General features: G+C 38.4%; 1 protein-coding gene across 1 annotated transcript in view; it reads right to left on the bottom strand.

Moving 5' to 3' along the window:
- LOC101856065 (serine/threonine-protein kinase ATR) overlaps positions 1–15,596 on the bottom strand; it is a gene marked incomplete in the record, with an annotated part of 74,155 nt that overhangs the window by 11,020 nt on the left and 47,539 nt on the right. The window contains 15 exon segments of the mRNA XM_013081704.2: positions 268–397; positions 993–1,108; positions 1,518–1,551; positions 2,199–2,251; positions 3,171–3,239; positions 3,992–4,102; positions 4,825–5,023; positions 5,534–5,721; positions 6,317–6,436; positions 7,552–7,651; positions 8,582–8,715; positions 11,959–12,097; positions 13,183–13,298; positions 14,038–14,103; positions 15,214–15,304. Coding sequence (XP_012937158.1) covers positions 268–397; positions 993–1,108; positions 1,518–1,551; positions 2,199–2,251; positions 3,171–3,239; positions 3,992–4,102; positions 4,825–5,023; positions 5,534–5,721; positions 6,317–6,436; positions 7,552–7,651; positions 8,582–8,715; positions 11,959–12,097; positions 13,183–13,298; positions 14,038–14,103; positions 15,214–15,304 — 1,666 coding nt within the window.

Raw genomic sequence — 15,596 nt, 5'->3', positions numbered from 1 at the left:
CCCCCCCCCCCCCCCCCCCAAAGAAAAACAGCATCTTTGTAGAGAAGCACATTGACGCAATAACTATCTTCTATTACATGAAAGAAGTAAGACAGGCAGACAGAAACAGGGGAGAGAAAAGAAGAAGGACACCTACCTTGGTCAGAAACAAGAGATGAGAATAATGTAGTAGGACCAACCCTGGTGTTCTCCAACCATCCTTTAAATACTCTGTCTTTGCAAGACTTCGACAAAACCGAAAATATTTTTAAAAAATTCAGTACTCACCGTATCCTCAAACCCTTGAATGTAGATCTGATCATCAGGGAAAGGGTTGTGGTTCAAACCCTCGGCGACTGTCGCTGGTAGGTTCACCGTTACAGCCGACTGTAAGGGCAATAGGATTTTGCTGAAGTTGCTGGAGACGTAACGCAAGGGAAAAAGAACAAAGAAACAAAATGAACATCATTTCACACAAGAGGAAAATAAGACAATGCATGGCCGTGTCTTAGAAGTTTGTATAATACACTGCATTTTATTTTTCACAAATACAAATAGTCAACATACAATGATTTTAGATGCTGTCCTCTTAAACAGGCTTAACCCTATCCATACGTCTCATTTTGTACCCCAGGGGTTGTATTCTTAACATTTTAGAATACTTTTAGTTCGAAGATCTCTATGAAACTTTCAGTATTTCTCAAAAATAATTTTGACAGACTGCTATGCAAACCGTACGGACTGGATTAACGAGTAAATTTCCTCTTTGGAAAGTGGGGGCACAGAGTTCCCCCATGTCGTATGGATACGACAGTAAAACACGACATATGTACCAGTGTACCAGTTCTTCATTCTTCACTTTTATAACGAAAACATTTTAAAGGGAAAATTGCAAGCAAAAGGAGGGGGGGGGGGAGACCATGAATCCAACATTACGTGAAATACCTGTCCTCTAAGAGACTTTTCAGAGGTTTGAACTTGAGACAATCGAGCATTACATGCAGTAGGCCTACCTGCCCTCCAAGAGACGTTTTAGAGGTTTGAACATCTGACTCAAGCTGACTGTCATGTTACTGCCAAAATCCTTCTCACAAAGCTCCAACAATCTCTCCGTCAGCTTTTTACAATCCTGACAGAAAAATCAAATCAGAGAAGTGAGAGATGGAAAGAATGGGAAAGAAAAAGGGGGCAAAGGAGACCGAGAGAGGAAAGGTGTGCTTAGTCTTCTGCATATAAAGTCTAAATTGTCTAGCCACTCATTGTTGAGGAAAAAACTGAATATCTTAGACAGGTGAACTTTTTGGTCAGGACAGATGAAAACGAAGAAAATCCATTCCCTTCTGAGGCCCCAATTCAAAGTAGCATTAGGCTTAAGATTGACGTAAAGCCCATTCTGTTTTTGTTTTTGTTTTCTTCAGGAGGGATGGCAGAAAGCGAGGTTTGGGGTTATGAGTGTGTGTGTGCGTGTGTGTGTGTGTGTGTGTGAGTGTGTGTGTGAGTGTGTGTGTGCGTGCATGTGTGTGAGACCAAAAACCTACCTGGATGAACTTGTTCAGATCTGGCTGTTTTCCTCTGTCAATTAAACAACACAATGAAATTATGATTAGCTCAAAAACAATAAAGTACTAGTCCACTATCATTAACTATAATTATGAAATAACTTAATTATAATACAAACAGTCAATTAACTATAATTATGAAATAACTGAAATCATCATAATTATGATTAGCTAAATAATATAATACTAAAGAAATAGTCAATTATCAACTATTATTATAAATGATAAAATAATTATAATTAGCACACAAAAAATATAGTACTAAAGAAAGGGTCAATTATGTATAATTACGTTAGTAGCAATAGTGAAGAAGTAACAATTACAGTAACAGTAAAACAAAATACAAGGCTTGGAGCATGGACACATTTCTTCTGTGTAACCTCCGCTTAAAACTGATTATTATGAAAACGTGTGAAAATAAACACAAATTAGTCATTTTTGTCTATGCATACAAGGACGTGTGTGAGTGTGTGTGTGTGTTTAAGTTGAGCGTATGCGTGTGTGTGTGCGTACATGTGTGTGTGTGTGTGCGTACGCGTGTGCGTGCACGCGTGTGTGTCTACATGCATGCATGCCCTTATTTGTGAGTGTGCTTGTCTCTTAAATAACGATGAAAACAAGAACAGACACAGCAAATCCTTGAAACGAGGAAACACTTACATAGCAGTGGCAAATATCTCCTGGCACCGCTTCACTCTCATGAGGTAAGAGGACTGGAGAAAATATAAATGTAGAAAATATAACCCAGTAGGTAAAATTATTTAGAGCGGTAGAACTCATGTGGTACAAATATTACTAATAGGTCAAATTTATGAGGTAAAAATTTTAATGAAAGGTACCGTCGAATCTGCCTTTACGGCCACTCCATGAAGATGATCACAAGTACAAATGTCCAGTCCCCATTTCTTCCCATGTGTTTTAAAAAAACCCTCTTATAATGACACTGTTAAAGATGTCAACTTGTCTGAGACATTCATTTTTCTTTTCAACAATGGGTGGCCGTCTCGGACAATTTGATTGTAATAGTAAAACATAATATATAAGGTAAAAATAGTTGAAGGTATATCTCATGAGTTATATATGGATTAGTAAAAGGTAAATCTCATGAGATAAAACATGAGTGGAAGGTATATCATCTCCAGAGGTAAAGTCATCAGACGATGGTATACCATCTCTTGAGGTCAAAATATCAGTAGAAAGCGTAACTCAAGAGGTAAAAATTATGGTACAAAGTGTGACTCATAAGTCAAGAGGATAGGAGTAAGAATAACAGAAGAGGGCATAAAACAAGCAGTATTGTCACACAAGAACAGGAGATAGATAGACTAGTCTGTCCCTGTCGCTTTATGAAAGAAAAATTATGATATTATGCAAATTGAGCCTTGAAATGTGAAATTATGCGATTCTGTTAATTTTAACAAAGAATTATAAAGGAAAATAATCAGAAATTATGCAAAAAAAGATCAAATTTTGCTAAATTACGCGGGGTGCATAAATTCACGGACAGACCAGTGTGATTGTTATGATGCGCAGAGACGTGTGGGACGGGAGTGTGGGTATACTTTACTTTTACTTATACTTTCTATATCCTATAAAGGACCTCTGACTAAAGAGACAAGACGGATAACTTACTTTGGATACGGCCATCATCATCCACAACGCTTGCTGCGGGTACTGAAGGAGAAGACTAGCAATAATATCCTGAAAATAAAGGCTTACAAGTTTAACAGACATTACATCGAATACAGTAAAAGTTTGTTTGGTTTTTTTTTTTTTTTTGGGGGGGGGGGAGGAGTGTAGGTGTTTTACGGAGCTCGCAACTGCATAAAGTCATATGAGACTCACCAAACATTTTCAGTTGGTAGGAAATTTTTTAATTTTGCGCGGGTGGCCGCTGAAGCCTACTCTTATCGAATTTGGACCACCAAGGGATCTTTAACGTGCGCAACTTCCACACGGGACCTCCGAGATTTTTCGCCCTTGTCCGAGAAGGCTAAGTGTAGATATTTCCTACCAGAAGATCAGGGGTGCGGCTGAAAGACAGCAGCAAGAAGGAACAAAGGAGTAGCAGTAGAAAGGTTGCAGACAGAGTCAGGAGCCCAGAAGAGGAGGTAAAGGAGGTGATATGGTGGGGGCAGAAAGTGGAGACGAAAGCAGATGATAGAACATTGCTAGAGAGCAGGAAAGGAAGTGAAAGGAGACAATTTTAGAGAAGAAAATGTTTCCGTTGCTACCCAGATTCGAACCCGCGACCTTTGAATGAGAGGCGAACACCTTAACCTCTAGGCCACAAGAGTCCCCAAAGTAATCCCCCACAGTAAAAGTTTAAAACTTCAGAGTGATCTATGTTTATTGGGATGATATCTATAAAACTAACGGCGACAGATAAAAAGCATGAAAGCTGCTCAGTAAACAACATCAAACACAACAAATATGTTACAACCAACGGTTACCTGCAAAAGCTGGAATACCTCTACACGGGCGTGGCAGATTCGTGAGATGAGCTGAGGAAATGCCGTGAAGAACTGGTACGGGGCCAACTGCTGGCTCAGCTGCTGCACGTTCTGGAGTGATTGTAAATGATTGTAAACAAATGTAAATGATTGTTAATGATTGTTAATGATCATAAATGATTGTTAATTAATGTAAATGATCATAAATGATTGTTAATTAATGTAAATGATCATAAATGATTGTTAATGATTGTAAACAAACATAAAAAAATATAAATGATTGTTAATTAACCACCCACGGCATCCCCCTGGCCCAAGCTCTCCGGCTGGCAACAGAGAGACGTCTCTTTCTTCCCACGACACCCAAAAGGGTATAAGCGGCGGATAAAAGTAAAAGTAAAGTAAAATTAATGATCTTAAATGACTGTAAATGATAATCATGATCATAGATGATTGTGAATGGTTGTCAAGATTGTAAATTGTTGTAAACAATCATCAATAATGTAAAACGATCGCAAATTATATCAAATGCTTGTAAACAACTGTAAATATTTGTAAATAATCTTAAATGGACGTCAACAATTCTAACGATTGTAATTAACTGTAAATGATTGTAAATGGTCCCAACATGACATTCCTGATGTCTGGCTTAGATTTAGCACTTGAAGAAAAAAAGAGGGGACAAGGAGGGGTGGACGAGAGAGAGAGAGAGAGAGAGAGAGAGAGAGAGAGAGAGAGAGAGAGAGAGAGAGAGAGAGAGAGGGAGGGAGGGAGCAAGGTAGGAAGGTAGCAGCAAGAGAGAGAGAGGAGGGAGAAGAAGAAAAACAACTCACCGAGTTGATCCTGTTCAGCACCGTGCGCAGGGTCTGTAGCTTCGACGAGACCTTCCCCTTGTCCTTGCGCTCAGCCTCAGCCACAGCCGTGCCGGAGTCCAGCCACAGGCTGAGCAGACGCGGCATCGACTGGTAGATGTGCTCGTTGCCGTACTTCAGTGACTGGCCGAAGAACCGAACCACGTGGATTACAAACTCCCTGGAAGGGGGGAGGTGGGGGGATGGGATGAAATTGTAACTATAGATATTTTTACTGCCTTATCGACACTGTTTAGAACCAATGGGAGGTGGGCCCGTTTCATCCTTTACTGTCAGGACTTGACATTGACAGGGAAGAATGTTAACTGGGAAAGTCAATGAAATCTTTCTCTGAACTAATTCACCCTTGTTTTTCATCCCATTACTGAACTAATTCACCCTTGTTTCTCATCCCATCTCTGAACTAATTCACCCTTGTTTCTTATCCCATCTCTGAACTAATTCACCCTTGTTTCTCAATTTACCCTTGTTTCTCATCTCATTATTGAACTAATTCACCCTTTTCTCTCATTCTATTACTGAACTAACACACCCTTGTTTCTTATCTGTAACTGAAATCACTCACACTTTTGTTTCTCATCTCATTATTGAACTAACTCACACCCTTGTTTCTTATCTATTACTGAGCTAGCACACCCTTGTTTCTCATCCCATTACTGAACTCACTCACCCTTGCTTCTCGGCTCTTTCCTTGTCGTCCAAAAACGTAACCATGATGCGGTCGTAGTACTTGGCCAGGTGGAAGTAGCCGTCCTCCCACTCTGGGCACACCTCGTACACTTCTTTGTACTGCTTCACGATAGAGTTGGTCTCCAGGTTGGATGCTTCCTCGTTGTATTTCGCGTATAGCAGCAGAGACTGGGTGAAAGATATGAGAAAAGTATGTGGAAAAACTAATAAACAGAAACAGTCTGTGGGCATAAGACATAATAATAATGAAAATAATACTAATACTACTACTACTAATAAAACAATATAATAATAATAATAATAATGATAATAATAATAATAACAATAAAGCTTTTAAACTATTAATAACAACAATGATGATGATGAAGATAATGATAAAATAAAATAACACTACTACAAATGAGAGGTTGATTCACTGGCGTCTGTAGGTGCTTCGCCGTTGCATGCAAGAGGTTCTGGTCTTTCCTAAGAGATGTTGTATACTTCTCAGCCCGGGCTGGCTCTGAAGGGCTGGGTCGAATTCCGCCCCCTAAATGATCTTAATTGTGTTAATGGGGGCATAAAAAAACCTGCAGTATAATTTTAAAAAATAATATAATTTTTATTTTTTATTTAACAGAGAGAGAGAGAGAGAGAGAGAGAGAGAGAGAGAGAGAGAGAGAGAGAGAGAGAGACAGAGAGAGACAGAGAGAGAGAGACAGAGAGAGAGAGAGAGAGAAAGATAGAAGAAGAGAGAGAGAAATAGAGACCGGTTCACACTTACCTTGGCATAGACTTCTTTCAGCGGTCGGTTCAGAGCCTCTATCTGTCCTGGCTGAGTCATGCCACCAAAGTGCTCGGTGATTCCTTTCTCCAGGCACGAGATGGCAGCCTCTGGCTCACCCTAACATACACAAGCCATAATTGCTTTAAATTACAAAGTCTTTAGTTTTAGTAAGTGTTTCACTGCACTTGCAACACAGTAAGGTTATATAAGTGCCGAAGATTTGAGGTGTTACTAGAGAGTAACAAACACAAAATAGAAGGAGGGGAGATAAAGACGACAGATGTTCGATAGGAAAGAAGGACCAAACCACACCAGAGCACCCGCCAACCATCCACAAATTACAAAGTCTGTAGGGACTATTCTAATCTATAAACTCTATAGTAACGATATTTTAAAAAATCACGAAGTCTCCACAAACCACAACAGTTAATTCTTTACTAAGATGAGATTATTTCATTTAAGAGGTCTCTGTTCGGTCAATTGACAAAACAAACCAAATCCATATATGGCCTCAATACTGATTTAGACATGTAACAAAACAAAAATACAGTCGAACCTGCCGTAGTGGTCAGCTCTTCAGGGTGGTCACCGGTACTAATGACCACTGTTCTGCGACATTTTTCTTATCATTGCTGCAGGATTTTAATTACAACTGACTCCAAAACGCGGTTTTTGTTTTTCCCCCTAAATTCTGACTGACATCACACAACACATTCTATAAATCAACTTTCAGCCAGAAAAACCTGTCAAAATATTTGCTCCAACGTTGGATTTTAAACAGCTAAAATGTGGTTAATATCCTTACTTTTTGTTTTTTTCACTCTCATGTAAAATTTACAGAAATCAAGTTAGACATTTAGAATCCTGCAGCAACATTATAATTTTTTAACTGACCGTACTGGCCTCAGTCAGTCATATTTGCAACAAGTCGGACTCTAAAACCTCCTAATAGCAGTCACGTGCTGGGAAAGTTTTCCGTCAATTTGTTCTCATACTGAGTGTGTACATTCAATCAATCCAAAAAAGCTCTTCAGACAGATCATATTTATGGCAATAAAATTGAGAGATAGTATTAGGACTTAAGATGTTAAGCTATCGGTTAACTTTGTCAAATATAGTAAGAGACCATAAATCAGACCCTAATTATAGCGACGACTTGTCTAAAGTGGTCACATCTCTGTGATACGGAGTGACCATTATGGACAGGTTCAACTGTTTTTGCAAAAGCTCACTTTTTCTCTCAACCATTTGGCTTTTTCCAAGAAGAAATCTGGGAGGTTGTAAGAGTTAGCTTGAAGTAGGCAGCCGTATGCAGATTGGAGGTATCCAGCCCTGGGAAATAAATGCAGATTTTACAGAACAAATGACAAGTGAAAAGTGAGTCTTTACCCTTCTGTGCACTGAAAGCAAGCCTAAACACACAACTGCATCGGGCAGGTCAAACACAGGCTGTTAGATAACTTTAAGGGTCTCAAAATTTGGGACCAGTTGTCTGAAACTGTTGGCAATATACACTTTTTGTTTTTATCTAGTTTTAGTTACAGTTCTATGGCACTTGTAACATAAATGGGTCATATACAAGTATCCTAGAAAGTAACATGCAAAGAAAAGAAGAGATAAGGATGAAAGATGTTCGATCGAAAAGGAGCAAACCACACAAGATCACCCGCCAACCATGTCAGAATGCACGGTCTAGGATATTATTATACAAATCTATGAGCAAGTCAAAGATGAGAGTAATTAAGGGGTCTTAAAATTTGAGGATGGTTGTCTGAAACTGCTGGCGATGTACTTTTTTTTTTTTTTGGGGGGGGGGGTAGTTTATGCTGAAGGATATTTACATAAAGATATCTTTAGTTTAATAAATTTCAGGTTGCAGGTTTCTTTCATCTGTGCCCAATGTGGCATATTTTGCATGACCAAGAAGTTCACCTAGAGCTTCGAGAGCTCTTAACCTTAAATAGGTGAAAGATTGGGCACATGCTTCATGCAAATACATTAATTGGAAATACAGTAAACCTGTCCAAAATGACCACCCAAGGTTGAGAAAAGAGACGGGTGGTCCTCTTGGACAGTGTCATTATAATATAGAAGCAAAACCTAAAAGGGGAAATGGGAAGTGGTCATTTGTATATGTGACACTTTTGGAAAGGTAATCGTCTTACAAGGTTTGGCTGTACTAATATAGTCATAAAATAAATTACTTCTGGGCAATCTATAAATACAATGTTAAAATGAGAGAGAGAAAAAAAAAAAACATACTTTCTGGCCACTTTGGCACTCCATAACCACCACTTCCCGATCTGAACGTCCAGACTGGGGTCTCTCTCACTCTGTACCAGAGACAGTAAGGTCCTTCTCAGGGTCAGAATCGGCTCTTGGGAGCGAAATGACGACTGTCGACCGAACATGAAAAAAAAAAAAGAATCAAAATGAGTACCTTTTTTACACGGGATGTAAGCTTCATAGAGGCTCAACAGCATTGTTCTATATCAGCATTATGTGAAATTTGATTGACTTTTCTTTCTTTTTTTAAGTAAGAAGAAGCACACTGATACAATAGAGGGCATCTAGCACAATGAAAGAGCAAAACTGATGGAAAGACGAAGAGAGAGAATGTAATGAAGTATGGCCTACAAGTGGCACCCTCCAACCACTCCCGAGACAAAGTTGGGTTAAGTGAGATGATGCTGCCAAAGACGAAGAAAGTTCTGATGACCTACATGATGTTGATACAATCGGGTTCTAACAGAAAAAAAATGAGCCAATCAGCAATTTTTTTCCTTTAGCTTGTTTGTCAAGTCTTTACAAAGGTTAAGGGTCAAGGGTCAGTGACTGGAATTGACTAGTATCATAAACTACAAATCAGATGACAAAACTCACAACCATTCTAAAAAAGGTAATACAGAACACAAAGCACTAAAAACTGAAGTTTCAACCCAAAAGGTTTTAGAAGTGTAAATATCGGCTTTTTCAGAAAGATTTTGTTGACCAACTTTTGAATTGCTGGATACAGGTGAGGAATGGTTATCTGTAGACCAAAACAGATCTCCTGTTCTTATCAAGCAAGTCTTTTTAACTCTTTATCTCCAGCAAGCCGCTCCCAGCGGCTCGAGGTCGGAACAACTAGGCCGGTGAGCCGCTGACAGCAGCTCAGGCACATTCCTTTACGTCACGTCGACTTCAACATCACATTACTTTTCAGCAATTGCCAAAAACAGGTCTCTTTAATCGAAAGTTCATTTATTAGACGAAGAACTATCGAAATAGGTTTGCTAGTTTTGATTTAATGACCCATTTAATGATGTTTTTGTCATTTTTACATTTAGCACAAAAAAAGGGCCCAGGAGTAGTGGATTTACCCCCCTCGGAGATAAAGAGTTTAAAAAAACAAATAAGATCAACATTTCTTCTTTCTTCTTCATCCCCCAGTCTTAGATGACCGTTTGGGCACCAAAGATGATCGAGCTACAACTTTTTCTCCAACCTTCTCTATTTTCAGCCTTTCAAAGGGCTTCACCCAACTTTAAACCTGTCCATTCCATTATGTTGTCTTCCCATTTCTTTTTCTGTCTGCCTTTCCTTCTCCCTCCTTGCACAGTGCCCTGTAGGATCATCCTTGCAAGTCCTGTTGATCTTGTTATGTTCCCATACCATCTCAATATGTGTTCTTCCAGTGGTGAGAAGATCTTCATAAGGCCCAATGGCATACCAGATTTTGTCCCTTACTTTCTCATTCGATCAACATTGCACAGAGCACGGCGCACCGGCAGTGGAATTTTAGTTGCCGCGGGGGGTTCCCCGCCGGGCGCCTTATCGCGTCGGGGTCACGGGGGTCAGCTCCCTGTCGTCGCTCTGTCTGGGCCGACCTAATTTTTGGTACTTTTCAACGTACAATTTAAGGTGTATCCTTGTATTATGGTAATTCTCATTTAGTGCACCCAAAGCACGCATTTCTGCTCTTGAGACTCAAAAAAGAACGGACGTTGTAACTTGTCTGGTTATTTCGTTAGACGCGCTGGAGTCGGCAATGCTAAATTGTAATTTTTTTTGGACTAGAGTGAATGAAAAAAAATCAATATAAAAAAAGGCATCTTCAAAATTTGTCGAACTTTTGGAACATGAACAACATAACTTTGGTGCAGATACTCAGAAAAGATGGTATCTGCGCTTATAATAGAAGGCTGTAATTTTACAATTTTATCCATCGGGCACACAATTCGCTATGAAGTAATTCCTCCAAATACAACTTTATGTGTCTAATATAATCGTGAATATTCGCATATTTTCTCGAAAGTTTATAAAAGTTACCATGAAGTTTCTCTATGAAAAGTACAAATCGATTTTAGTGCTAGAATACATCTTTAACGTAGATCTAATACACGAACAGTATCCGTTACACTCCAGAAATTCCTTACTTTCCTTAAAACGCTAAGTCTAGGTTTTGTAAGTTGACTGAATAATAAGGATGACTTCTCGTAATTGGGTTATAAGAATAATTTCTAGCTTTCCAGGGACACTGAATCAGCACCAGACTTTTCCAGCTTTTTTTTCGTTTCTATGACCATTTGCAATAACTGACAATGTGACTGATTTCTTTACATTCATAATTGTGTCAGCGCATATCTCCTACACAAAAACTAAGAATGAATGTTTCAGCTGTCATTATTTTTATTCCATACAAGAAGTTTATCTCTACCCATATATTTACACGGTTTTGTGGTTTTTTTAATGGCTTATATTATATCTTTTTAGTTGTATGCAGGCTGCCACAGACACAGCATGATTCATGAACAAACGCAGAGTAACTTTCTCTTGTTTAATAGTAAAATAAGAGCTAACGCTGATCGTTTTTAGTTAAAAAATGCAAATGTGCATCTTTCTTCTCTTATAACTTGACTATTACTACTAGCGCAGATTTAAGATTTCTCATGGTAAAAGACATGATATTCGTAGTCAGTTTAACACAGATTTTGGAGAGATCTGTCGTGCCTTTTTAAAATTAACAATCATTTATTCATAAGTTTGTAACTAAAATAGGACAAATTGGGTACTCTACAAACACTTGTCTAGAGCAAAAACTAAGGCTCAGAAACTAACCATTCTAACGCAGAATAAATCTCAAGACATTGAGCTTTTAGTACATCTGCGTAATGGTTTGCTATGTGGGATGGGGAAGAAGTTATATCGTTTTAAACATAGTCAAAAATGCGAACTTCCTGACCGACAGCGGCAAAGTCGCTTCAGGGCTCATTAACCCCGTGACCCCAGGCCGGGGAGCTCCGGCGGGCTGCTGAGTCACGTGAACTAAAAGTAACAGAATCGGGCGGAAAGTGACGCTGTGAGAGACAAGAACTGTGCTCCAGCACACGGCAATTCAAAACCCATCTACAGATAACCATTCCTCACATGTATCCAGCAATTCAAAACCCGTCTACAGATAACCATTTCTCACATGTATCCAGCAATTCAAAACCCGTCTACAGATAACCATTCCTCACATGTATCCAGCAATTCAAAACCTGTCTACAGATAACCATTCCTCACATGTATCCAGCAATTCAAAACCTGTCTACAGATAACCATTCCTCACCTGTATCCAGCAATTCAAAACCTGTCTACAGGTAATCTTTTCTCACCTGTGCCATCTGAAGCCTGGACTGCCAACTGTCCAGGAGCTGTGTGGAGGAAATGTCAAGGTCCTTCTCGTCCCGTCGCTCCTCAGGGAAGTCGCTCACCACTTGGAAGAACTGCTCAATCTCGCTGATCATGTGTAGTCTAAATATAGAAACATTGGTTCAATCTCGCTGACCATGTGTAGTCTATAAATATACATAGAAACTTTTGTTCAATTTCACTTATCATTTTATATATAGAAACATTTTCTTCATCTCGCTCATTATGAGCAGTGTAAACATAAAAACATTTCCCAATATTGCTCATCTACATACAGAAACATCTTCCTATATTGCCCAATCTCGAAGATCATGTGCAGTCTATCTATAGCAACATATACTCAATTTCAAGATCATATCGATGATTAATATCGCCCGTGTCTGAATGAACTCTGTATTCGTGAAATTTGGTGAAACACTTTTGGTCATAAATTGTTATTCACAACCGTAATCATAAATGGAGACACTATGTGTGCCACGACGCAGTGGAATCAGGCTCTCGTCAATTTTGGGGCATGTAGATTATTGATAGCATCTTAAAGCTAGTTCACTTGTCTTGCTCTGTTTGAAAAAAATATCTGTTTATCTCGAACAGAAGTCGAGATATTTGCAAATGAAGTAGGTGGGGGTCACCTGGTTTCAGACGTAAAGTTAGAAAATGGCCGCCAAATATGAGTTGAAATTTACTTGTTTTGTGCCTTTAATCAACATCTTTCATTAAAATCAACACAGAAATGTGTTCTATAACGGGCATGAAAGGTGTTGAGCCAAAAAACGAAAATTGGAAAAAAATTAACAAACCTGCAGAAAAATACCAATTTCTTCACTTTGATTATTCTGACGAGCGTCTGATTTCACCACGCTGCCTCACATATGTTAAAAAAAAACCCACCCTACACAAAATTTCCAGCTATTCTGGTGGAAAATAAAGAAATTCACATTTCTGAAAGTCAATGTTCATGCACATATACGGCTAGAGTTGGAAATTTAACAATATGCAAAAATGACTGAATTAGGGACACACAAAGTTATTTACTTCTGTTTTTAGAAGTTTTCCATTAAAGTGTAGAAGAAATTGAGTCCAAAAACAAATGTCTTTCATATTGTATGGATTTTGAAAAAGATTGCTACATGCTGAAGGCTTCTGAATACACAAAGCAACCTGCTGGGAAAAGATGCATAAAGTACCTGAGAATGTTTTCATAGCCCCGATGATAAGAACCAATTTCCATGCTAGCGGCAGACAGGGGTCCCATCTGTTCTCGACGGGCGAGATCTAGCTGCTCAATGAAGTCAGCAGCTCTCTGGGAGGAAATTCAAAATTTACCCAGTCAACAGAGAGAATAATTTCAATTATTTTAATAATCTTCGTCACACTCTCAGGAAGTCAAGCAGCTGCATAACAAGGAAAGTGTTAGATTGGAAGCCACTGGGTAAAAGATTAAGGGGAAGACCACGAGGAACCTGGAGAAGAGTCACGGAAATGGATGTACAGAAAAGTGGGAAGAAATGGAGTGACATCAAGCGACAAACCCAGGATAGGGAAAGGCGGAGAGTGTTTGTTCGTTGCCTGTATCCTGATCCAGGGTGAGAAAGGCAATGATGATGATGAATAATCTTTGACCGTAAATGTATTTAATCCTAACTGATGCACTTTTGATCATTTAGGAGATGGGCTGCTTCCACCCTGACTGATGGGGCCAACCCACGCTGAGTGGGATACAACATCCCAGCAGACAGACGGAGACACTTGATTTATTTTTTAAAAACCTTCCCCTACAGGGAATTGCATGTTAAGATGAAGAGCCTGAATATAGCACCACAGATGCCAGTGAATAATTCAGAGAAGGTAAAAATATAAAGTTTAGTTTCAGTAAAGGACATGCTTCGATACCTTTATGCTACTAGAGAAGGGAAAATGTTGGGGTTTTTTTTAATATTTGAAAAACAACATGAAACCCATATACACTGAAGTCAAAATCAGTGTCCCAATGATTCACATACACCTTTGTCTGTTTTTTCTTGGTACCGCAAACAACTCACTTTTTCTTTTGCAGCCTTAAGAACTCGACCAACAAGAACCGGCCAGGACCTGCTTGACTGCTTCTCCTACAAAATCAAAATATGACCTAAATGACAAAAAATATAAAAAAACAAAAACAACATACATACTCACTGAAAGAACACATACTCATATTCAAAGAGAAACTATTTAAAGAACACAAAACTGCAATTATAAAAAAATAAAATCATTTACTAAACAAAAAATTACATTTACAAAACAAAATTCTATTCGCAAACAAATAAATTGCATTTGCAAAACACAAAACTTTTTATGAAGCACAAAAGCATTTGTGAAATGAACTGTGTTAAAGAAACTAAGAACTGCATTCACAAAACTCAAAACTTTGTTTACCAAATACAAAACTGCATTTACAAAATACAAAACATTACTTTTAAAATGCACATAATAACGTTTCCAAAACAATTATATTCTTAAACTACTGAGCACACAATTAAAATGGAAAAGGAGCTAAGCTTTACAATAGTTGATATGAATGACCTTGGTTCAAATCCCTAATGGTGGAACCTTTTTTAACCCAGGGTTTATTTGGGGAGTTATCTAACCTCTCCACTTATTTAACACAGTTCTATCAAAAGCTGACATTCTAACAATAGTCTTCTCAATGTAGTCTTCTCTATAATAATCTCAGTGTTATTAACTTTAATCCATTCATATGTCTATAATAATCTTAGTGTTATTAACTTTAATCCATTCATGTGTCTATAATAATCTCAGTGTTATTAACTTTAATCCATTCATATGTCTATAATAATCTCAGTGTTATTAACTTTAATCCATTCATATGTCTATAATTATCTCAGTGTTATTAACTTTAATCCATTCATATGTCTATAATAATCTCAGTGTTATTAACTTTAATCCATTCATGTGTCTACAATAATCTCAGGGTTATTAACTTTAATCCATTCATATGTCTATAATAATCTCAGTGTTATTAACTTTAATCCATTCATATGTCTATAATAATCTCAGTGTTATTAGCTTTAAGCCATTCATATGTCTTTCGGAGGTTGGAGGGCGCTACTGGAAGATCCCATTTCTCATGTTTCTTTCAGTTAAATCTGTCTTTCTTTCTTTCTTTTCTTCATGCAGTCAATGCACTTCTCTTTACTCAAACAACCACCCAAAATTACGTGTTTGAGGGCTTCATCCAGCTTATCCCAGCTCCCCAGCTTCAAGGCCGCCTCAATTCTGTACGTGTTAAGCTCTGCAGTCCATCTTGGTCTGAAAAACAAAATAAAAATTTCAGACGCTCCAGAAAAAAATTTCTCAGACAATGGAATCTGGAAAAATCAGTGTCTGTGGTGTAGCGGTTAAATGCTTCGCTGTTGCATACAGGAGTCCCAAGTTCGATTCCCAAGTGAGGATAGTTTTTATCTTGTATCTTGGTCTTTCTGCTGAGATGTTCTTTCCTTTTTCAGCCTATGTTGGCACGGATAGGCAGGGTAGAAGTCTGCCTCCTAAATGACCTAAATTGTGTCAATGGGGGACATTGCAGACAGTGAGTGTGGAAGAT

Source organism: Aplysia californica, unplaced genomic scaffold (assembly GCF_000002075.1).
Source record: "Aplysia californica isolate F4 #8 unplaced genomic scaffold, AplCal3.0 scaffold00007, whole genome shotgun sequence".
Classification (NCBI taxonomy): Eukaryota; Metazoa; Mollusca; class Gastropoda; order Aplysiida; family Aplysiidae; genus Aplysia; species Aplysia californica.
This window is presented reverse-complemented; position numbering and strand designations above follow the sequence as displayed.